This window comes from Moschus berezovskii, chromosome 11, assembly GCF_049115385.1.
Source record: "Moschus berezovskii isolate FMDL1 chromosome 11, NW_MosBer_1.0, whole genome shotgun sequence".
In the NCBI taxonomy this organism is placed as follows: Eukaryota; Metazoa; Chordata; class Mammalia; order Artiodactyla; family Moschidae; genus Moschus; species Moschus berezovskii.
This window is the reverse complement of record NC_142470.1, coordinates 74979992-75003526: the sequence shown is the minus strand read 5'-3', so window position 1 is coordinate 75003526 and position 23535 is coordinate 74979992. Positions and strand designations below refer to the sequence as shown.

At 38.7% G+C, this 23535-nt stretch overlaps 1 protein-coding gene across 1 annotated transcript in view; it reads right to left on the bottom strand.

Moving 5' to 3' along the window:
* LOC148776201 (neurexin-1-beta) overlaps window positions 1-22729 on the bottom strand; it is a 795940-nt gene extending 773211 nt beyond the window's left edge. The window contains exons 1-2 of the mRNA XM_088841488.1: window positions 22469-22729; window positions 19181-19342 (exon numbers count right to left, since the gene is read on the bottom strand). Coding sequence (XP_088697614.1) covers window positions 19181-19342; window positions 22469-22642 — 336 coding nt within the window. The 5' untranslated portion in view covers window positions 22643-22729. The remainder of the gene's footprint in view (window positions 1-19180; window positions 19343-22468) is intronic.
* Between the last annotated feature and the right edge of the window lie 806 nt (window positions 22730-23535).

Below are 23535 nucleotides of genomic sequence, written 5' to 3'. Positions count from 1 at the left end.
TACCATTCTTAAAAGCAATTCTCTGGCAGAGATCTCTCACCTGTTCACAAGCATCATCCCCCTCCTAGACTCAAACTGTCATTTAAAAATAACCACAGGGCAATGACATGCAGAGCCCATCGGCCTACCTTTACTAGAACACAAGGAGGTATATAGCAGTGGAAGTACATCCAGTGTTTGAATTTTTTAAAACACAGAGTGTTTTGATCATTTGTCCTATGACTGGACTGTGGGACCAGCTACAGGCTTACAGTGATGAAGCCTGTTTGATTGAAAACTGTAAAACTTAATGAGAATCCTGACTTCTCAGCATCAAAGCAGGTAGTTGCCTCAGAAAGGCTTCAAGGGTTTGGACAGAGAAAGACTCTTAAATTTGTCCTGTTTTTGATCATCTGATTCTGGAGGCTTTGCCAAACTTTCCTTAAGGGAAAGAACAAATAATAACTAAGCAGGCAGATAGGAATCTTTTTCAATCCACATTTTGTCTTAGATTTAGGAGTATTCTGTTTGCTGTTTTGTTCTGTTTTGTTTTTGATTAGGGAGGAGGTAGTGGAAGAAAAATCTTATCTTTTCTTATCTTTTGAAGATAATGAAGGTCACTCTGAGTGATCTCTTAGAACCATTTTGGCTAGGGGACTTTTGAGAATAGGACTTTCAGATAGCTTTGTGAGAAAAATGCTTATCTGCGTTTGTTACCAAGGCCACAAGAAGGATTTTACCTCAGAACTTAAACCTTATTGTAAAGGGACCTCAAAGTATACAAAGCTTAATCCCCTCATTTCAGTTCAGTTCAGTTCAGGTGCTCAGTCCTGGCCGACTCTTTGAGACCCCATGGACTGCAGCATGCCAGGCCTCCCTGTTCATCACCAACTCCTGGAGTTTACTCAAACTCATGTCCATTGAGTCAGTGATGCCATCCAACCATCTCATCCTCTGTCGTCCCCTTCTTCTCCTGCCTTCAATCCTTCCCAGCATCTGGGTCTTTTCCAATGAGTTAGTTCTTCGCATCAGGTGGACAAAGTATTGGAGTTTCAGCTTCAACATCAGTCCTTCCAATGAACACCGAGGACTAATTTCCTTTAGGATGGACTGGCTGGATCTCCTTGCAGTCTAAGGGACACTCAAGAGTCTTCTCCAACACCACAGTTCCAAAGCATCAATTTTTCGGTGCTCAACTTTCTTTATAGTCCAACTCTCACATCTGTACATGACTATTGGTAAAACCATAGCTTTGACTAGACAGACCTTTGTTGGCAAAGTAATGTCTCTGCTTTTTAATAAACTGTCTAGGTTGGTCATAGCTTTTCTTTCAAGGAGTAAGCATCTTTTAATTTCATGGCTGTAGTCACCATTTGTAGTGATTTTGGAGCCCCCAAAAATAAAGTCTCTCACTGCTTCCATTGTTTCCCCATCTATTTGCCATGAAGTGATGGGATCAGATGCGATGATCTCAGTTTTCTGAATGTTGAGCTTTACGCCAACTTTTACACTCTCCTCTTTCACTTTCGTCAAGAGGCTCTTTAGTTCTTCTTCACTTTCTGCCATAAGGGTGGTGTCATCTGCATATTTGAGGTTATTGAGATTTCTCCCAGCAATCTTGATTCCAGCTTGTGCTTCTTCCAGTCTGGCATTTTGCATGATGTACTCCGTATATAAGTTAAATAAGCAGGGTGACAAGATACTGCCTTGACGTACTCCGTTACCGATTTGGAACCAGTCTTTTGTTCCATTCCAGTTGTAACTGTTGCTTCTTGACCTGCATACGGACTTCTCAGGAGGCAGGTCAGGTGATCTGATATTGCCATCTCTTTAAGATGTTCCACAGCTTGCTGTGATCCACACAGTCAAAGGCTTTCAGTTCAGTTCAGTCCCTGTCGTGTCCAACTCTTGGTAACCCCATGAATCACAGCACGTCAGGCCTCCCTGTCCATCACCAACTCCCAGAGTTCACTCAAACTCATGTCCATCGAGTCAGTGATGCCATCCAGCCATCTCATTCTCTGTCGTCCCCGTCTCCTCCTGTCCCCAATCCCTCCCAGCATCAGAGTCTTTTCCAGTGAGTCAACTCATCGCATGAGGTGGCCAAAGTATTGGAGTTTCAGCTTTAGCATCAGTCCTTCCAATGAACACCCAGGATTGATCTCCTTTAGAATGGACAGGTTGGATCTCCTTGCAGTCCAAGGGACTCTCAAGAGTCTTCTCCAGCACCATAGTTCAAAAGCATCGATTCTTTGGCGATCAGCTTTCTTCACAGTCCAACTCTCACATCCATACATGACCACGGGAGAAACCATAGCCTTGACTAGGCAGACCTTGGTTGGCAAAGTAATGTCTCTGCTTTTTAATATGCTATCTAGGTTGGTCATAACTTTCCTTCCAAGGAGTAAGTGTCTTTTAATTTCATGGCTGCAATCAGCATCTGCAGTGATTTTCGAGCCCAAAAAATAAAGTCTGACACTGTTTCCACTGTTTCCCCATGTATTCCCCATGAAGTGATGGGACCAGATGCCATGATCTTTGTTTTTTGAATGTTGAGCTTCAAGCCAACCTTGTCACTCTCCTCTTTCACTGTCGTCAAGAGGCTTTTGAGTTCCTCTTCACTTTCTGCCATAAGGGTGGTATCATCTGCATATCTGAGGTGACTGATATTTCTCCCGGCAATCTTGATTCCAGCCTGTGCTTCTTCCAGCCCAGTGTTCCTCATGATGTACTCTGCATATAAGTTAAATAAGCAGGGTGACAATATACAACCTTGATGTACTCCTTTTCCTATTTGGAACCAGTCTGTTGTTCCATGTCCAGTTCTAACTGTAGCTTCCTGACCTGCATACAGGTTTCTGAAGAGGCAGGTCAGGTGGTCTGGTATTCCCATCTCTTTCAGAATTTTCCACAGTTTATTGTGATCCACACAGTCAAAGGCTTTGGTGTAGTCCAATAAAAAGGAGTAGATGTTTTTCTAAAACTCTCTTGCTTTTTTGGCGATCCAACAGATGTTGGCAATTTGATTTATGGTTCCTCTGGGTTTTCTAAATCCAGCTTGAAAATCTGGAAATTCATGATTTACGTACTGTTGAAGCGTGACTTGGAGAATTTTGAGCATTCATTTGCTAGTTTGTGAGACGAGTGTAATCCCCTCTCTTAACAGATGAAAACCCTGGTGCTCAGAGAGGTTAAGTGAATTTCATTGGGTTACATTTCCCATGTCTTGGACAGCTTTCAGACCTGTGTTGTCCAAAGGATCAAAAAGTGCATCTGGATAGCCAGTTTTCTTACTTCTTCATGCTTCCCATGGCTCTAGTTCCCTACTCCTTTGAGCCCTTGATCTGAAGAAAAACAGCTGGTTAGATTGCTTTGTTTGTATAGAAATATATAGACATGTCTTGTGTTGGTATTTTTCTATTTTCGTCTCCCAAAGTCAAGTCACCTTGATTCTACTTCCAAGGGCCCTCTGGATTATTTGCTCCTCTCTGTTCTTCTCTTGCCCAAGCCTGATCTTGAACATCTCTCTCGTGATCTGTTTCAGTTTTCTCTTTTTTCCAACGGGAGCCTTAGTGTCTTTTGATCATTCGTGTTAAACCCTGGCCCAATCACAGACTTTTCAAGAAGTATCCATAGCACTCTATAACACGTAGCAGTCTTTGTTAAAGTCCTTGCATCAGGTTTGATTTATGTCATTGAGTGCTCTGCCTATGTTTTCCTCTAAGAGTTTCATAGTTTCTGGTCTTACATTTAGGTCTTTAATCCATTTTGAGTTTATCATTGTGTATGGTTTTAGGAAGTATTCTAATATCTTTTTTTTACATGTAGTTTCCAATTTTTCCAGAAAACAGCAAAATTCTATAAAGCAGTTATCCTTCAATAAAAATAAATTAATTTAAAAAAAGTCCTTGCATATGGTGTATCTTTATTACCTTAAATGTTTGTTAAATGAATGAAAAGTTGTGGGGACCAGGATCTGTAGCATAGGAAACTCTCAGGTGATTCTTAATACACAAATGTCTCAACCATTAGAGCAGTCATATCCTGTCATCATTTTAGCCATTTTCAACATTATTTCCTCCAATTTATAGCCAGCACCAGTGTTCCATGTATCCTTTCCTGAGTCACACTGATGGACCCTAGACATCCCCTACATGGTTGTGTATTCTTTTACAACCATGCCATTTCTCCAAATTCTCCTCTGTCTCAAACTTTGTATATCACATCCTATTCACTTGCAGATATATTATTTTTGTTTGAAAGCTAAGCGCAAATAGTATCTCCCTGGGAAAGTCTGTTTTTTGACATTTCTTGATGCCTCTCTCTACATCATGTTGCCATAGAATGCAGTACAAACCTTTGTTGTAGAAAATATCTCACTTGAGTGTAATTATAATGAATCAGCTGAAGTGTTATAGAGCACCAACTATGCCACAGGTTCTAGCACTAAGAAAGTCAAAGTCCTTGCCAGCAAACTAGCAGAATAGTCATTTCCTAGCTTTTCTCAACTAGAAAAGTCATCTGAACCACAGAACACAGAAAATTAGCTGAGTAACTATTTTCTCAATTCTCCCAATGATGATCCATAACTAACACTATTACATAACAATGGATGTCTCAGAGCTAAGGCTTAATATTCTTGAGAAACCCTAGTTGATTGAACACCGATACAATTATAGTAGTAATACTACGATAGAGATGAGCTCAGGATGAGGCAGAAAAGCAGAATAAGGTGACCTAATTACTTATGTATTTCTTTCATCTGTACCACATCTTATTCTCTTTCTCTCTTCTCTCTCTCTCTTTGTTTTTTAATCTTCACTTGGCATCTTGCACAGGCTCATTTCATGGAGGTCATTTGATACATTTTGTTGCTGTTATCAAATCAGAGCACTGAAATTCATTTTTATGGTTGTGGGTCTTCAGAATTCAGACAAGGTGATGCAAATCATTCATATTTGTAAACCCAGCATCTACTCAGTGCTAGAGAGACAGCTGGTTCTCTCTGAGGGCTTGGCGAATAAATGCAAACATTTTAAAGGATTGTTACTCAATTATCATATGTATAACTACAATACTTAAACATGAATGTAAAAATCTTTCCTATTAAACTTCACTTCTGGATATTCCACTTCAAATTTAATTATTAATACTCCCTGTGTTATGTATATTTTCAAGATAGAAAGAAGAAATTGCATTAAAAGTGCAAGTAAAGTTGTATGAAGTGAAAAAAGGCTGCATTTTCCTGAATGGGGGATGAAAGTAAGTGGAAGTATTTTCACTGTTATTCTAATCTAATAAAGCCAGAGAGATTTAGTTTTAATGCATTTTCAAGAACAAATAGCCTCTAATTACACACTGAGTTTAGAGGAAGGTAGTGGGGAAGGATATAAAGTGCCATAAATTTCTGGTCTCCTAAAGAAATTTTGAGGAGGTCTGTGATACTTTCTTTTCTGACTACAGAGTATTCAGCCAGCTCACTTCAAAGTTATTTTTTCTATAAGCATTGCATAAGCACACACTTCACACTCTTCTTGGGATTCATGGTTTTTCCATTAATGTCACTCAAAGGCATCTCTGTTCACTTAATTTCCAAGAAAATTTTGGGTTGAGTGTCCTTCAATTTAGAGTGGTGTCATACTTCTTACTTTCCTTTCAGTAGTAGTTCAGTAGGGCCGCTCAGTCATGTCTGACTCTTCATGACCCCATGGACTGCAGCACGCCAGGCTTCCCTGTCTATCACCAACTTCCAAAGCTCACTCAAACTCATGTCCATCGAGTTGATGGTGCCATCCAACCATCTCATCCTCTGTCATCCCCTCTCCTCCTGCCTTCAATCTTTTCCCACATCAGGGTTTTTTCCAATGAGTCAGGTCTTTACATTAGGTGGCCAAAGTTTTGGAGCTTCTGTTTCAGCATCAGTCCTTCCAATGACTATTCAGAACTGATTTCCTTTAGGATTGACTGGTCGATCTCCTTGCAGTCCAAGGGACTCCTTAGAGTGTTCTCCAACACCACAGCTCAAAAGTACTAATTCTTTGGCACTCGGCTTTTTTATGGTCCAACTGTCACATCCATACATGACTACTGGAAAAATCATAGATTTGACTAGACAGAGCTTTGTCAGCAAAGTAATGTCTCTGCTTTTTAATATGCTGTCTAGATTGGTCATAGCTTTTCTTTCAAGGAGCAAACGCCTTTTAATTTCATGGCTGCAGTCACTGTGCCCATTTATTTTGGAGCCCAAGAAAATAAAGTCTGTCACTGCTTCCATTGTTTCCCCATCTATTTGCCACTAAGTGATAGGACCAGAAGCCATGATCTTCAGTTTCTGAATGTTGATTTTTAAGCCAGCTTTTTCACTCTCCTCTATCACCCTCATCAAGATGCTCTTTAGTTACTCTTTGCTTTCTGCCATAAGGGTGGTGTCATCTGCATATCTGAGGTTATTGACATTTCTTCTGGCAACGTTGATTCCAGCTTGTGCTTCATCCAGCCCAGCATTCCACATGATGTACTCTGCATATAAGTTAAATAAGCAGGGTGTCAATATACTGCCTTGACGTACTCCTTTTCCAATTTGGAACCATTCCATCATTCTGTATCTGGTTCTAAATGTTGCTTCTTGAACTGCATATAGGTTTCTTAGGAGGCAGGTTAGGGGGTCTGGTATTGCCATCTCTTGAAGAATTTTCCACAGTTTATCGTGATCCACATAGTCAAAGGCTTTGGCATAGTCAATGAAGAAGTAGATGTTCTTCTGGAATTCTCTTGTTTTTTCTATGATACAATAGATGTTGGCAATTTGACTTCTGGCTCCTCTGGGTTTTCTAAATCCAGCTTGAACATCTGGAATTTCTTGGTTCATGTACTACTGAAGCCTAACTTGGAGAATTTTGAGCATTACTTTGCTAGCATGTGAGATAAGTGGAATGGTGTGGTAGTTTAAACACACCTTCCTCTAGGGGACTCTTACTCAAATTCATGTTGCAAAAGCAGTATTTCCCTAAATGGTTCTGTAATGCCTCAAATCCCCAACTGTTTAATTTATATCCAAGGAAGAGTTTACTTCCTTTAGGGCATAATCCATTATGTTACAAAGTTGTTAAAATGTAAATAAATACATAGAAATCTGTTTAAGTTAGCAAATTGTGGTAAGGTAAAAATAAACCTGAATAAACCATGGCCTAAAAAAATGTGAAGAGTGTACATGGAAAATTCAGCATAAGAATATTACCATGCAAAAATAATAATTAACCCAAGTAGACCTGCACACAGTGATTTTCAGCACTTTTGCAAGGGAACAAATTTTGCTATGAAAGCAGTACTCAAAATCAAATAAAGCTTAGGAGACCTAGTTTAAAATTGTTATTAAAACACACAGGTATTTTACTTTAATGGTCATGGGCATAGTTCCAACTATTTCAGAAGCAAAAGCTTATTGCTTGGATAGTAAATACAACTGATCCTAAGGCTATATTTGCCACTAAATTTAGAATGTTGAGAGGTTGGCCCTGCAGGGATCCTGGTGGTTTATCTGCCCTTGGTGTAATCTGACACGAAGATCCTGATGTCCATCTTCTGCAAAAGGCTGAGCCCAAGCAGGAAGTATAGGAGAACCGAGCCTAGGAGTGTTTTCCTAGGGTCTTGTCACTTTGAGATGCTGAGCTCTGGGTGTAAGCCTCAGAGTCATTTCTGAGCTACTTAATTGTATACTGTTTTATATTTGCTGCTGCTGCTGCTGCTAAGTCACTTCAGTTGTGTCCGACTCTCTGTGACCCCATAGACGGCAGCCCACCAGGCTCCTTTGTCCCTGGGATTCTCCAGGCAAGAATACTGGAGTGGGTTGCCATTTCCTTCTCCAGTTTTATATTTAATATGTTTAAAATGCAGATCATAGTTGCAATTGAGGTTCATTCTAGCCATGTTTAATGCCAATCATAGCTAACTGTGCATCATGCAGTCAATAATGAGAGTTCCCAGGGGGCGCTAGTGGTAAAGAACCACCCTGCCAGACATGGATTGGATCCCTGGGTTGGGAAGATCCCCCGGAGACGGGGTAACTCACTCTGGTATTCTTGCCTGGAGAATTCCATGGATAAAGGAACCTGGCAGGCTACAGTTCATGGGATTGCACAGAGTCAGATATGACTGAAGAGACTTAGTGTGCGCACATACTCAATGATGTTAATAAAGGAGCTGAGGTACTCTAGATGAGTGATTTTCAAACTTTAATTTGCATATGAAATCACCTGGGGGTCTTATTAAAACATAGATTCTGATTTAGTAGATCTGGGGAAGAGCCTGAGGTTTTTCATCTAACAAGCTTCTAGGTGATATTGATAGTTCACAGGCCACACCTTGAAGAGTAAATCCTTAAATGGCCTAAGAATTGCTGCTGGGCTTTATTTCTTAGTTGCATGCCATTGTTTAGAAATTGTTCTATATAAATTCTAAGTAATTTTATATAAATGTTTTGATTAATCCAGGATAAATCAAAAAAATATTAAACAGCTAAAGGTAATGTTCATGAAGGATGGATGGCAATCTTAGAGAAGAAAATGTTAACTAAAAGGTCAATTTACTCTTTCAAGCACTGAAGTCTTACATATAAGACTGTTTTGTCTACAGATGGTGAGTGTAGGCAAGGAATACAGTGACTGTGTTTGAAAAATACTGTAATGTGAAATCTGATGATGATGATAAAATCCTTAAAAAATAAAAAACGAAATTGCATTTAAACCATAAAAATGAACTATCTCCAGTTATGAAAAAGATATCAATATTTTTCTAAAAAATGATGAGTTTCTCAGTCATCTTTACTAATTTTTGTAAGGTGGCTATTATAATTTAGGAGAACAAAACAGGAAAACACATTGGCTAGAGTCAATAAACAGTGTTTCTTCTGAATTCTTTTACATATGAGTATTGTGGCCTTGATGATGTTATAAATAATTTGTGGCATTGAAATCGATTTCCTCATAGAGCTGTTGGGAGAGTTAAATGAAATAATTTTTAAAATGTGATAATATGTGCAAAATCTCATATACATGTCTGAAACCCAGACAATTCTCATATTTTACAGGGTCCAGTGAAAAAATAAAAATGAAGGGACCCTTGTTCAAAGTTATTAAGAATTTCAAATGGCAAGAGGAAGATATTAAACCAAGTGCAGGGTCCTTCTGTATGTGGGGGCCCTGTGTGATTACATTGGTCACATGTCCATGAAATATATATGTATTGGTCTATTCCTATCTGCAATATAGTCATAGTTAACACTCCTTATTTATTGAAATAGTCCAGTATAACGGGTATTATGCTGAGTCCTTCAATTACATACATTCACTTAATCCTTTAGAGTGAAGGAAAAAGGAAGCAAAAAATACTAAATTACTATTCGCAGGTTACACAATTACTAAGTCTAGGGAGCCAGGGCTTGAACCCAGGTCCGTCTGATTCTAATGTAATTTGTTGTAACTAATTTAATGGAATAACAATCTATAACTGGTTACTGTCATCCCATTTGACTCAAATTTAGAAAGTTAGTTTCAGAAAACGGAGAAGGCAATGGCAAGCCACTCCAATACTCTTGCCTAGAAAATCCTATGGACAGAGGAGCCTGGTAGGCTGCAGTCCATGGGGTCACTAAGAGTCAGGCACGACTGAGTGACTTCACTTTCACTTTTCACTTTCACGCGTCGGAGAAGGAAATGGCAACCCACTCCAGTGTTCTTGCCTGGAGAATCCCAGGGATGGGTGAGCCTAGTGGGCTGCCATCTATGGGGTCGTACAGAGTCAGACATGACTGAAGCGACTTAGCAGCAGCAGCAGCAGTTTCAGAAAAATATAAATGTTTGATGGACAATTCATTCATCATGATCTTGATTGGATAACCTATGTCAACCTAGTTATCATATCCTGGTACTTCACACAGACCCTGATACATAGTAGATAGTCATATCATGTATATAGAACTAAACTGAACACTCAGAATCACCAATTTGTCTGTGTGCAGAATATTCAACAAAGATAAAAAAATCTCATTTTCCTATTATTTAAAAATCACATGCTTCTGAATGATAACAGAATTATTTTCACTTTAAAGTAATTAGTTTTAAATGTGTTTCAATAGTGATAAATCTCCTGAAAAAAAAAAATACTAATTTCCATGTACAGCAATAATTTTCTTCCAAACACAGCACTTGATCCAAAGAACTAAATGAAAAGTAAATCATCTCATAATAAAAATTAAGATGAGGACTAAAATATTCCCTTTGTTTTGGATGGATATCAGATTTTTAAAATATGGTTCATACTTAGCAAAGAACAAGCTTGCATTTCTATGGAGCCTTTCTTTTCTAATGTGTTTTTTAATCCTTCATATCATTTTATCTTTTCTATTATTTTCTAATTCTGAGAGTGAAGCTAATTCATTGTGCTTTAATCTCATATAATATCATGCCCATTATAGAGTTGAGCAAAGAGAGACAGAGAGGATAACTCAGATTACTTTGTCACCTTCTCTTTGAAAGTATTAACAATCACCTCTGGCTGAATTAATAACAGCTTTCACTGTATTTTTAGAGCAATTTTCACTACCTCAATTAAGGTATCTGTAATGTAATTTTCTGTTTCTTTGTCAGGGTCTCCTTCCAGATTTCTAAGAGTGATTTATCGGTATGTCCCTGGTATCTACTACAGAGCCTAGCACATAGTAGGTGTTGACTAATGATTCACTGAATGCACAGGCATAAGTGAACAGAACAATTTAAACAGGGTACTGCAGTGGGTGCTGAAATTAAGAGGAAATGTTTAGTCTTAGACATTATTCATTATTGCTTTCTGCTGGGCTAGAAAAATGTCAGTCTATAAAATGCATCAATTCCTCTGAATTAAAATGTCATCGAACCTCCTACCCAACCATGTTTTGCTAGCTTGATATCTGAAAACACTACAATGCGTTACGCCAACTGCTGTTATAGTTCCAGGCTATGGGGCATCTGCTGAAAATGATGGGAAATAAAAATCCTGTGGGTCCCCTGGAAGGGAGGTTAGTATGTTAAAAAAGCTGAATTCCAGACAAGGACTCACCAGATGCTTGGAGACTAAAGAGCTGAGCTCCACTTCCTCAGGGACCTGAGCAGATGGGATCCCCTGAATCCAATCTCAAAGAGAAGTGTCTATGGCAAAATTCCTGGTTTCTGCCCCAATTGCTTATTTCCCTGTCCCCAAGGCTACAAGCCACAGAAGCAAATTTACTCTCAACAATCTATGGAGCCAATACTTAATAGAAAGCTAGAAAGTACTTCCAAATGTATTTTTTGTGCATCCCTGTTCAAATGGTTGGCTATAGAGTTCAGAAATTGATGACAAGCATTATTGCCTTATTTACATCCACAGAGGAGGAAGAATATAGACTTACAGAGTAGAGAAGACTTTTACAGAGGTGACATCCCAATACCAGTTAAAACTGTGGGAGGAAAAGTCCCCCAGGAAGCTCACCTATGACTGAGCATTCAAGAAATAACTATCTCCTGCTCTTTCTCCTCCCACGTAGACAACTCCTTCTGCAACATCCTAGGCATCTAGGCTGTGTTTTCTTTTGCTTCAAGATTGCTATAATGTTCATTCCATTTAATTATACCTTAATGAAAAGACTGAGAATAAGGAAAGATAAGTGAAATTACATTTTGTGTAAAGAATGCAACATAGAGTAGTAAAGGAGAGGATTCTGTGGTCAGGTGAGTTAAGGTTTAGGTCTTGACCCTGCTACTTAGTAACTGTTTTTTCCCTAGGTCAGTTACCCAACTTCTCTGGTCTCCATGTTCTCATTTGTCAAATACAAATGGTATTACTATACTCTTATCATGTTCGGAGAGTTACTCTTGAACATATAAAACAATGGAAAAATGACAGTGCACTGCTCTAGGCCATTTAATAATAAAAGTAGCACCAAAGATAAAATGCTGTAAGTCCACATATACAATTTTTTTTTCCTTCCTTGCCACTATGTCTCAAGTACCGAATATCAAGTTGTTTCCCAAAGTTTCATCCTTTTATTGTTTAGGAATAAGTTATTATGTTTGCTGTGTTGATGCTGCCCCTAGTAAAATGGGGTAACTCAGTGGATGCTGTAGATATTACATGAAAAATAGAAAATACTTAGTATATTATTATTACTATTACTGTTCTGGAATATACCAACCCTCTTGCCCTTTTACAATAGCTCTTTTAATATCCCTGTGTATAATGCCTAGTATAATCCTACCCACGACTAGGTACCACAGAGTTTATATCACTGGAGTTTGCTTGGATGAGCACATTCAGGCAATGTGCTTTAACTAGGAAAAGTACTCAACTTAGGGATGGAAAATCAAGGTCATGGTTCAATCTCACCACTCAGAGATATGTGTTCTGTTAAGATCTCAGAGTCCTCATTTGTATAATGAGGATATTATTATTATTATTACTATTACCTCACAAGAGTTCTTGGAATGACATCCTTAAAAAGGAAAGGGGATTGTCTGACTTAAAAGAAGCTGTTGGTCTGCTGTCTTAAACATGAAAGGGGGCAAGGGTAATTGACCTCTGTTTGCATTCTAGTGCTGACAATTTATTACAGCAGAAGACTTGAAACACATTTCAGTAATTCCACGATCTGAAAGAAATTAGGCAGGGCTTATAATAAATCAGGTTAATAGTACATAAGAATTTGTCAAATTCTTTGACATTCCCACATACTCCATCTTGCTTTCTCGTTAAAGTTTAAAAAGCAAACTGCCATCTTCTGTATTTTAAATCAGATAGAGAAAATTTATTTTCTTTCTAGACCAGAACTTTTGCCCAATGCTGTAAGTCAATGTGCCTCCTCTGCAGCTAAGGCTAAACTAAGCTCTCTTACAAGTCTCTAAACCACAATCCTGCCTCTAGGAATACAGCTCCAAGACAAAGGTGACTTCTGTTACAGGAATTCCTTTGCATTCTCATACAATCTCTTATTTGGATGGCATTAGTAAAATATCTCCCAAAATAGTTACATTGAGGACATTCTAAAAAACATAATTAAGGTAGAATTTAGTATCCTTAGTTATATAATTACACGGTGAGTAAAAATACATGGATGTGTATGGAAAATGGCTAGGAAGAAGTTAGATGGAAATGCAAAGGCAGTTCTCTTTTGAAAAGAATGAATGAGTCATGCAGAAAGGTTAACATAACTACACTGTAAAAATACAGTGATATATAGACTGTGATAGCGTAATGGGAGAGGAAAGGCAGAAACTATCTCAGGGATCAGGGACCCCAAGAATGAAGAGTCTGGAGGAAATTAAAACCTGGGAGAACTGTGTTTAATCATGACTTTGGATCTCCTATGAGGAAGTCCTCTCACATAAGAAGTCCCCCCTTTTCCCAAGTTGCATGATGACCAACGAAGATCTCTTTACCCTCCAAAGTTTTCCTTGATGTCAAATTTCTCCAACAGGTTAGACTTCTATTTCAAAATTGGAAAGATTACTTAAAATGAAAATAAGTATGCCATGGATTTTTGTTCTTACATGTAAATGATACGCACTCTATTCTCTGAGTCATGAGGAAATAAGAACAGGGTACCACAGAACCCACACTTGATGAGCTGGTTCTATAATAGAAGATAAACTGAGAAGCCTTCACAATCTTCTAAAGTTCTGTTGCCCTCCCAGAAGGATAGGAATTAAGAGGTATTTGCATGAAGGAACTACTGCACCTTTTTCCCAGTAATGATACCGGTATATTATATGAACCATAGCAATGCCACTGCAAATGGCAGACGGGACCATGCTGATCACATGCAGGTATATTTTTTTCACAGCGGATGAAAAGGCGTGCAAAAGAGGATATTTTCTGAACCTCATCCACCTCACAGCCTCTTCTAAATTTTTACTTTGAAAAATTTCTCAGTGTAATTAAAGGCTGCACTGATCTAATTAGGCTGATGAAATTTTCAGTAGGAATTTGATCCCCCTAGCATTTAAATTATTTATTTATTTTTCTAACATCCTTTCTTAGGCTTATCCCAAGCAACTTTTAGTGGTAGCATTCTAAATTTTCATACTCAGGCAATGTCTCCACTCACAGAATGTATTTTAAGACCTTCAGCAAGGACACATAGCTAAAAACAAACTTCAAATAAAGCATTCCAAGTCATTTTATTGAACACAATCCTTTCCTTCCTTGTTGACTTCATTTCCCTACTAACAAACTATGTTGAGTAATTTTCACTCTGCAGGAGGGAAATAGGTGTTTCAAAGCATTATGAAGGCACAAAGGGACTAAGAAATGCATAATATCAGAAGAAGATTCTGAGGCAAGGTTAATAAGGAGCAGCATGAGCCTTCCTTGTAAGTTATTTATTGCAGAAGCCCTCATGGTCAAAACACTGCAGTAGAAGCACATGTTAGTAAGTTTTCCACCATCTTGGAATATTAAAACACAAATGAACAAAAACCTCTAATGAGCACCTTAGGAATCAATGGTGATGCTTTTATACACACACACACACACACACACACACACACACACACACACAGAGCTTTCCTAGGAGTCTAAGGTAAATGGGCAGGACTACAGGTATCCTCAGATAGACTCCATCTCACCTAGATACCACGATTCAACTTTCCACAGCGTCTTCTGAATCTCCCCACTGTTGGAACAATCACTCAAAAACTGGCTGCTGGAAAAACTAAATTTAATTTCAAATGATCTTTTTAAGCAACATATATTTAAGGTTTTAGACAATAGCATAAAGAATGCAAAGAATACAAACAATGCTTCAGCCTAAGCATGATTAGTATTGCTTCGATAAAAATCAGATTTTTTTTTTAAGTGTATTTTCACAGACCTATCACCCTCCAGGAATTTCATAGATGTGGGCTGGTATATGGGTAATTTATTATTTATAATTCTTATTCTAACTTCTCAAATTTATGTTCTTGAAAGTCATTTTCAGTGACCTCAAACATTTCTCCAAAGTCTTTTCGATTTATGATGAAAATACAAATTTTTTTAGAAAAACTACTTTGATCCTCTTATCATAAATTCTTGGCCATTCAAAACTCCTTCTTGGTTTGAACAAAACAATATATGAAGTTCAGGTTAGATTTTGCCAAATTATGTTGAAATAATTTATTTTAAAATTTATTAATCACTAAAAAATAAATTTCTTAATGAAGTTGGCTGCTCTCCATGCAAACCGAGTCTCATTTCAAAAAAGCATTATCAAATGCCATATAGGTAAAGCCCTAACTTCTAGCTACTTCTAATAAACACTAGATTATGGGTTGTTGCAAAGTAATTTTTTTTTTTACTTTAATTTTCCAAGAGTAGAGATGTGAATTAGTGAGAGTGGTAGGCCATCTCTAGTTTTGTATCTTGAGATCTTGAGTGCCACTGTTCATAATGAAACAGAACCAGTGATACAAGTATTATGTTTTATCTGACAATATTCTGTGTTCTAATCCTGTTGCTGCTGCTGCTGCTAAGTCACTTCAGTCATGTCCGACTCTGTGTGACCCCATAGAAGGAAGCCCACCAGGCTCCCCCGTCCCTGGGATTCTCCAGGCAAGAACACGGGAGTGGGTTGCCATTTACCCCTTCATTATTTTGAGGTGGAACAAATAACCTCTAGGTCTGTTTCCTTATTTTCAAGATAAGGAAGCTGGACTTGGAACGTGACTTCCAGGATTCTTCCTGTTTCAACACTCCAAAATTTCTTCTATGATTTCAGACATGATATTATTAGTATCTCCTCCAGGACTGGTTATCCTAAGGGGGATCACATACTAGACTGAAAATAAAAATGTTATGAGCCATAAATAAAATCATAATTAAGGTTTTACATAACGTTCTATAGGGCAGAAAGCCCACAACAGAGTTAAGGAAGGCTCATATGGGCTTAAAAGAGATGGGATGAGAATGAATGTGGGTATGTTTCTCTCTTATCAGCAACTCTACAAAACTCACCTATCTGAGATAAGGTGATGTAGCTCAAAGCTTATGATACTCTGTCACAATTTCATCTCAGTAGTAGGAAAAACAGAGCATTCTAAACAGATACTTAGACTTGGATGGAGACTAGGAACCATCCAAAATCTGACCAAGCAAAGTGTGCTATGAGCTGATCATGCCCATATCCTTTCATACTAGTGTGTCAGAAGGAAATAAAGTGTAAGAGATTACACATTAATAAAACACTGGCAGGACTTGTTCCAAACACATATCCTGGTCTGTGGAGGAAGAGATGTAGGAAATACCCTATCAGTAAGGCTGATATCTATCCTGCTGCTTCTGAGTCACTTCAGTCATGCCCGACTCTGTGCGACCCCATAGACAGCAGCCCACTGGGCTCCACCGTCCCTGGGATTCTCCAGGCAAGAATACTGGAGTGGGTTGCCATTTCCTTCTCTAATGAACGCATGCTAAGTCGCTTCAGTCATGTCCAACTCTATGCGACCCTATGGACAGCAGCCCACCAGGCTCCTCTGTCCACAGAATTCTCCAGGCAGGAATACTGGAGCGGATTGCCATTTCCTTCTCCAGATATCTATCCTAGACTTACAGAAACAGTAACACAAGCGGATCCTCATTGTTTGGACTCAGTAGATGAAGTCGCACAGAAAACCACTTGACTCAGTTTTTGTGGTTAAATACTAATTAAAAAGATAAGTGCAAAATTCATAAGCAACAAGGATATAGCACGGGGAATTACAGCCATTATTTTGTAATAACCGATAATGGAGTATGGGGCTTCCCAGGTTGCCCAGTGGTAAGGAATCCACCTTAGAAGACATGCAGGAGGCTCAGGTTCAATCCCTGAGTTGGGAAGATCTCCTGGAGAAAAAAAAAAAAAAAAATGGCAACCCACTCCAGTATTCTTGCCTGGGAAATCCCATGGACAGAGAAGCCTGGTGGGCTACAGTCCAGGGGGTCGCAGTTTTTTAGTGACTAAAATAACATTAATGGAGTATAATCTGCAAAAAAACACTGAATCACTACGTTGTACTTGAAACTAATATAAAATTGCAAATTGACTATAATTAAGAAACGAGATGAGTTGTAAAGTATATCAACTACTCATTAACACAAAGATATTAACGTGAGATACAGTTCAATCTGAAACTGTAATTTTAGATTAAGGCAATCCATTGAAGACTCATACACACAGGAAGTTGCCTGGCCCAAACCGAAATGTCAGAAGATGATGAGACACAGTTGAAGTTTTGGGTGATCACTGCAGAAACTCTCATGTTTTAACAGGATACCCAGAAGGGCTCTTTAGCTAGATTTCAGTTTCCACTGAAGATCCTTGGATTTCCTTTCCTTTTCACAGTCATTAGCAAGACTAACTTACCAAAGAGGCTGATGGTAGATAGCAGAGATCACAGTAAAAATGACGGAATGATGTAGATGGTTAGGGTTATGATTCTGCCCCAACTCCAACTTCTATCTCCAAAAGAGAGATTCAGGCATCATATTGTGAAATCTAAGTATGTTTTCACCATGCTTCTCCCCAGCTTGCAGTGTATTCTCCATCCCCAGCATCAATCATAATTATCCCTCAAGATGCTCACATTCTGACCTTCTCTGGGTCTTCCTTGTCTACTAGATCCCCATTCATTCGCTCTCATTTATATTCAAACGGGTATAATGGTACTACACAATTGAATACCTCATTCCTCACAGTCTATATTACATTTCTGAAAGTTGTTTCTTTTTTTGTAACAAACTTGAGGGTTTATACAATCTTCTGACAAATATTTCTGTTAGGGCACTGTATATTATGGTGGCTAAGAGTACACAAAATTCTGAAATCAGACTGCCATGATTTAGGCTTTAAAATTTGTTAGGCGTGAGACCTTTGCTCAAGAAACTTACCTGTGCCAAACCTTAGTTTCCTTGCCCCCAAAATGCAGATAATTACTATTTATGTTGTGGAGATCCCTATAAAGCTCTTGGGAGTGCATCAGGTACAAAATAAGAGCTCAGAAAATGCCTATTATTATCACAGTGATAATAACTATTAAGATTTTATTATGCTCACAGAGCTTGGTGCAGTCTTAGGTCATGTTACATATTTGTAAAAATTAAAAGGTCTTTTTTGAGAGAAAATCGATCCCTACCACCACAAAACACAAACACTTCTTAGGACTCTTCTATACACATTCACATACTAGGCAATGCAATATCCAGTATATTTATATAAACGGAAAACAGGTCAGGATAATTTAAGCACTGATAGTCTTTCACTGATGCTTACCTGAATTGAGTTTGATTAGAATATTTTCTTTAAAATAAACCAAACCACATCACTGCTTACCAGCAACATCTATGGCTAATCAATAATAAATTCAAAGTTCTTAAATTTTATATTTTATAGGTCTGTACCATTAAACTACAGCCATATAATGCAAAGGGAACTTCTAGTTCTAGCAGCCAAAAGAAATTGGGTCGTACCTGAATGAAAACAGGCAGATTTTATGGAAAAATATTCATACAAGTCAAAACCCAAGGACATTCCTGATTTTTTACTTCTCACACCCCAACAAATTCTAAGCCTATCAAAAGTTACAATCAACAATGACAGCTGAGAATGAGGGATGAAATTCTTGATATCTTTTAGCCTGAGAACTTCACTCAGGTGAACATCAAGTTAACTCATCAGCTCACAAATGAAACATATTTACTTCCTTCTGAACATAGTTAAAATATAGGAACAAAGTTTATCATTCAGATTCATTTTGTGCTTGTTGAACTTGGTCTCTTTTAGCCAATTATTTTTTTCTTCTTTTTTCCTGTAATGCTCAAATAAGTCACCACTGAATATATAACAACTAAGGCATTTGTAGAGATGAGCAAGGTGTTTGGCTTAACTCTAAATCCAATATTTCTTTATGTCTGACTTCCTTTTATAGTGAATATGACTGCCCATGTAAATATTAACTGTGAATTACTTATAGACTAAAAGGATGAGGAACTTAATTCCTTGATAATGTTCTATGAGCTTCCCTCATCCCTCCAAACCTATAAAAACCACAGTGGAATACTGAATTTAAAGTCGTGCCCTTTGACACCACACACATCAGGTCTTCAGCAAAGGTGCTTTGAGTCCGGATCTGAAATGATGAGATCATGAATTAGAAATGATTCTGGTGACAGTGATATTTACCTCTTTGAGACAACCCATAAAGTTGTTACTGACTGGTGACCCTGGAAGGTCTGCTGTGCTGGGACTGCCTCCAACATAGAAAAAGTCATCAGACCCCAGCATGGTATAATCTTCTTGCGTGTAGCCCGTTGTGGTAAGAATCCCATCCACTGATATTGTCACCTAGATAACAAAGCACAGGGAAAGGACACGCTATACTCAGACCTAGATACTGTAATCCTGGGATATGCCTGTGTTGTGTTTTGCTTTATTTTTTCATTTTGCTTTTTGCTTTTTTTTTTTTTTGGTTTTTATTTTTAGACCTATGGCGGAACCCATTTTCATGTCTGTTTGAGGTTTATTCTTGGATTCTATTCAACTAGCCCTAACAGGTCTAAACTAGTTAGAGAGTTAAGTGGTTATTGAACTAGTGTCAGCATCATCCCTATGGCAACTCAAAAGTTATTTAGCAGACACAAAAATGGTGTTAGTAAAATGCTTCCTAGGTTAGTTTTGCTGGTGTACATATTAGTAAAGTTTAGTCGTCTGTTATTAACTAATCACACGTGCACCTTGTTAACAGAAAAGGCGCAAGCTCTTTCCAGCAATGTCACTGTTTGCACTATTGAGCAGCAGTTGTCCAGCATGCAAGTGCCTGCGTCCATGCCAAAGGGGAGGGGGGCGCAAAACAACCAGTGGAAGCGGCACACATTGAGGTGCACATGCAGGAGGGACAGGACAGTTCAGAAAGGCAACAGGGAGAACCAAAGGAAAACACACAACTGCTCAATGATGAGGAAAGATGAATGGGTGTGGCATCTCCAGCATTCCCAAATCAAAGGTGCATGCCATGCGTCATGAATGGTTTGAGGCTGGCTGAGCTTTTGCGGTCACTCGGGCCAGCCACCATTGTGTCTTATCCCGTGTTAAACCACAGCTGGATGCAAAACGTTCGAAACGTTAACGATGCCCCTACAGGTGAGTTGGAAAACAGAAGTTGACAGGAACAGGTAAAAAATAAGAAGGTCAACAACAGATGAAAAGAAGGAGGTCAAAGTAAGCAGAAGAGTACCAACCGCAGTTCCTCTTTTGTTAATGATGTCTACAGTTAAAAGAAAGAAAGAAAACACACGGCAAACCCAAAATAAGAAACAATTAGAATGATATCTACCGAACAATGTAGTTTGTTTACCATAGCGTGTCCAATGCCTGAGTGCTTTGTGGAGAAGGGGGGAGAAAGGAAATTAAAAACTGTGAACAAAATAACGATCGTTACTTAAAAAATATGATGGTCTCTACCATGTTAGTACATTTTTTGATTCAGGTAACGGTTAGTAGAATGAAACATTCCATGAATGACATGTTAGTTATTAAGCATGTTAGTAACATAGAAAAAGGGCAAAAAAATTTTACAAGAAAAAAGCAGACTAACAAATAGGCCTCCCACAGAGGTAATATTTTTCCTGCCAGTATTGTTCATAACTTGCTATGAGACGGAAACAGACATATGGCAATGTTCCTTTGTCTCCCTGAGTACATCTGACAGACATTTAAAAAGTCTAAAAGGGACTCAAAGGCCTAAAGCTCATCAGCTGACCACTGCCACCTTCTGCCCAGAAGTGGTCCCTCCCCCACCCTGGCCCACCCCAGCCCCTGCAAATTCATAGGAATTGGTTGGCATTGCCCTGCTACTCAATTTTACAGCATACAAGGACTCCTCCTCAACTCCAAAACTTCCTTCGGTCATATTGATGGACTTTAGGATCACAGTTTACTGCAATGAAACAAAGCAAAGATCCTGACACACAGAATGAGTAGAATGGATTTGTTTTTAATCTGTCCTGCCACACATGCACCCCGGCTGTATAACTGCAGTTTCCTTGGAGCTACCAATTCGCAGTTTGGTTTGTAACCTGAGCAAAGGCAAATCTAGAAAGTGGGCTCCTCAAGCCCCACCCTTCCTTCTGTGCTTCTCTCAAATGAGCCTTCGGCCTCTTGGTGAGAATCTGAGAGAAAAATAAAAAGGGAAAACCAAAGAGACACATGTATAAGAAGTCTGTGGTCTACAGCTACACTGATGGTGGGAAACTATCCCCCAGGTCAGGTGGGATACATGCAGGGCCCCTCCCGTGACACTAAGGCCTCTGAAAGGTCTTGGAGGGTCTCAGGAATCCTTTACTTTTACTTCTCTGCCTCAGCTAGACTAACCCTGCACTCCTAAAATTCCTGGTTGCTTCTCTAGCTTGGTCAGTTTAAGCCTTTCAGAAGCGGGAAAGAAAAGGTTAGTCAGTTAACAGCTCAGAAAGAGGGGGCTGTTTTAGTAAAGGAAAACCAGAGACAATCCGGTCATTCTGCAACTGTTCAGAGAAACAACAAATATGTTAAGGATATTAGTTTGAGATCAGCATGTACTGCAGAAAAATTAGTCACTGTCAACACTTTACAAAATGGTACATTGTAATATCATAAAATTTTAAATATTAACCAAAACTTATCATGTTCAATATATAAGGACAATCTATTCACTTTCATCTGAATATATATATATATACTGTAATAATATGTCTCAGTTAAAAGCATACAGTATATGGGGACCCATAGATAGACTGAAAAAATGGTATTTTTCTAATATGTAGAAACTTGGAAGAATTTTTTGAAAATATAATCAAATAGAAATGGGCATTTAGAAGATGAACTGGTCTCTGCAGAGACATCTGGGGCTTAACATAAGTGTCTGTGCTAAAAAATAAAAATATCTTCATAAATAGATTCTTTAGGAGATGTGGAAATCCCCAAAGTCATTTTCCCCCTTCAGGGGCTTTTTCTGTCCTCATTTCAGCAACTGGGCTGGGGAGGAAGTAGGGATCGACACAATCCTGAATCATAAACACATTGTTGTTTGATTTTTCTTTTTTTTTAACTACAAAAAAGGAACTGTGATTTAATGATCCCAATGTACATGCTTCCAAATGATCACCATGAAAACTATAATTTAAAATCAAATAAACAAAAAACCAAAAACACAACAGAATCACACACGTCACAGGAAGGGCAGGTCTCAGGGATGACCTTGCAGCCCTCTGGGAAACTGTCACATGTTGATGAGTCAAAACAGCCTTTGGGCCCCTGGAACTTTCTAGATATGCCCCTGCTCAAGTATGGCAGGAAGATTTATCTCAGAAGAAAAAAACTAATTTGTAAGCAACTCTGAGGAGCCCTAGCTCATGTTGTTAGGGTTTTCAAGTACCACACAAACACAGCTGGAGCGAGAAACAAAGCCAGTTACTCTCTTATCCACTGCGCTGTTACCTGACGCAGATTCCTGGTGACTTTCACATCATGCCAGGCATTATCATTAAACTTTCCATTCACGGGCTCCACTAGTGCTTCAAAGGCCCCTGATCCCAAATTAATGACCAGAGAGACAGCTCCATTTTTCAGGGCGAGATTGACATAATCGGCTGATTTCCCGGTGTGAAGCATCAGTCCATTCCTCTGAAGGGTTTTAAAGGACAGAGTTATTTCATCGCTGCTGCTTTGAATGGGGTTTTGAGACAAGTCGTAGCAGAAGTATTCTGATCCCTTGAAAGTGGCAATATATTCTTCTTTCCCTGGAGGAAAACAGATACACATTGCATAAGTAAAGAAAATACACTATGCAAATTACCAAATCTTAACAGAAATGACCACTAATCAGTCCCAAGATTAACTCTTTGTCTAGTTAACATTCATGACAAGAACCTTGTCAGAGTTAAACAGCACTGTGAAAAAGTGAAAGGGTTAGTCGCTCAATCGTGTTCGACTCTTTGTGAACCTGTGGACTGTCGGGCTTCTCTGTCCATGGAATTCAGGCAATACTGGAGTGGGTTGCCATTCCCTAACAATACTGTAGGTGGCAGCATATTTTTAAGAAATGTCAGCTACTGGGCCATCAACTGCAATAGCTAAATCTGACATTCTTGAAAATTCAATTAATTTTTAAGTATCACTGCAAGAGCTCTGATCAGAGCAAGTAGCTCTGTGATATCTCCAGGGCACGAGTCAGGTACCATAAATACATATTGGATGGTTCTACTCTGCTGGCAACAATGGATTCCAAAGTGTTTGCAACATTCTCTCCACCCAACTGAGGTTATTTTAATTTTCAGTGAGGTATTTATATTCAAAGATCTTCTCAGTGAAGAGCCAAATATTTCCACCATTGAGAAACCACAACAAATTATCTGGTGAGGGGAAAGTAAAGAAGAAAAATAACAGAATTTTGTCTGGGAGTGAATAGATTTCTTATAGAACAAATGCATTTGTTTTCTCCCTGGGTGGAGGGGACAGTGATAGAAGGCCTAATGGCAGAAGCTGGATTATTTGTTCATTCTCTG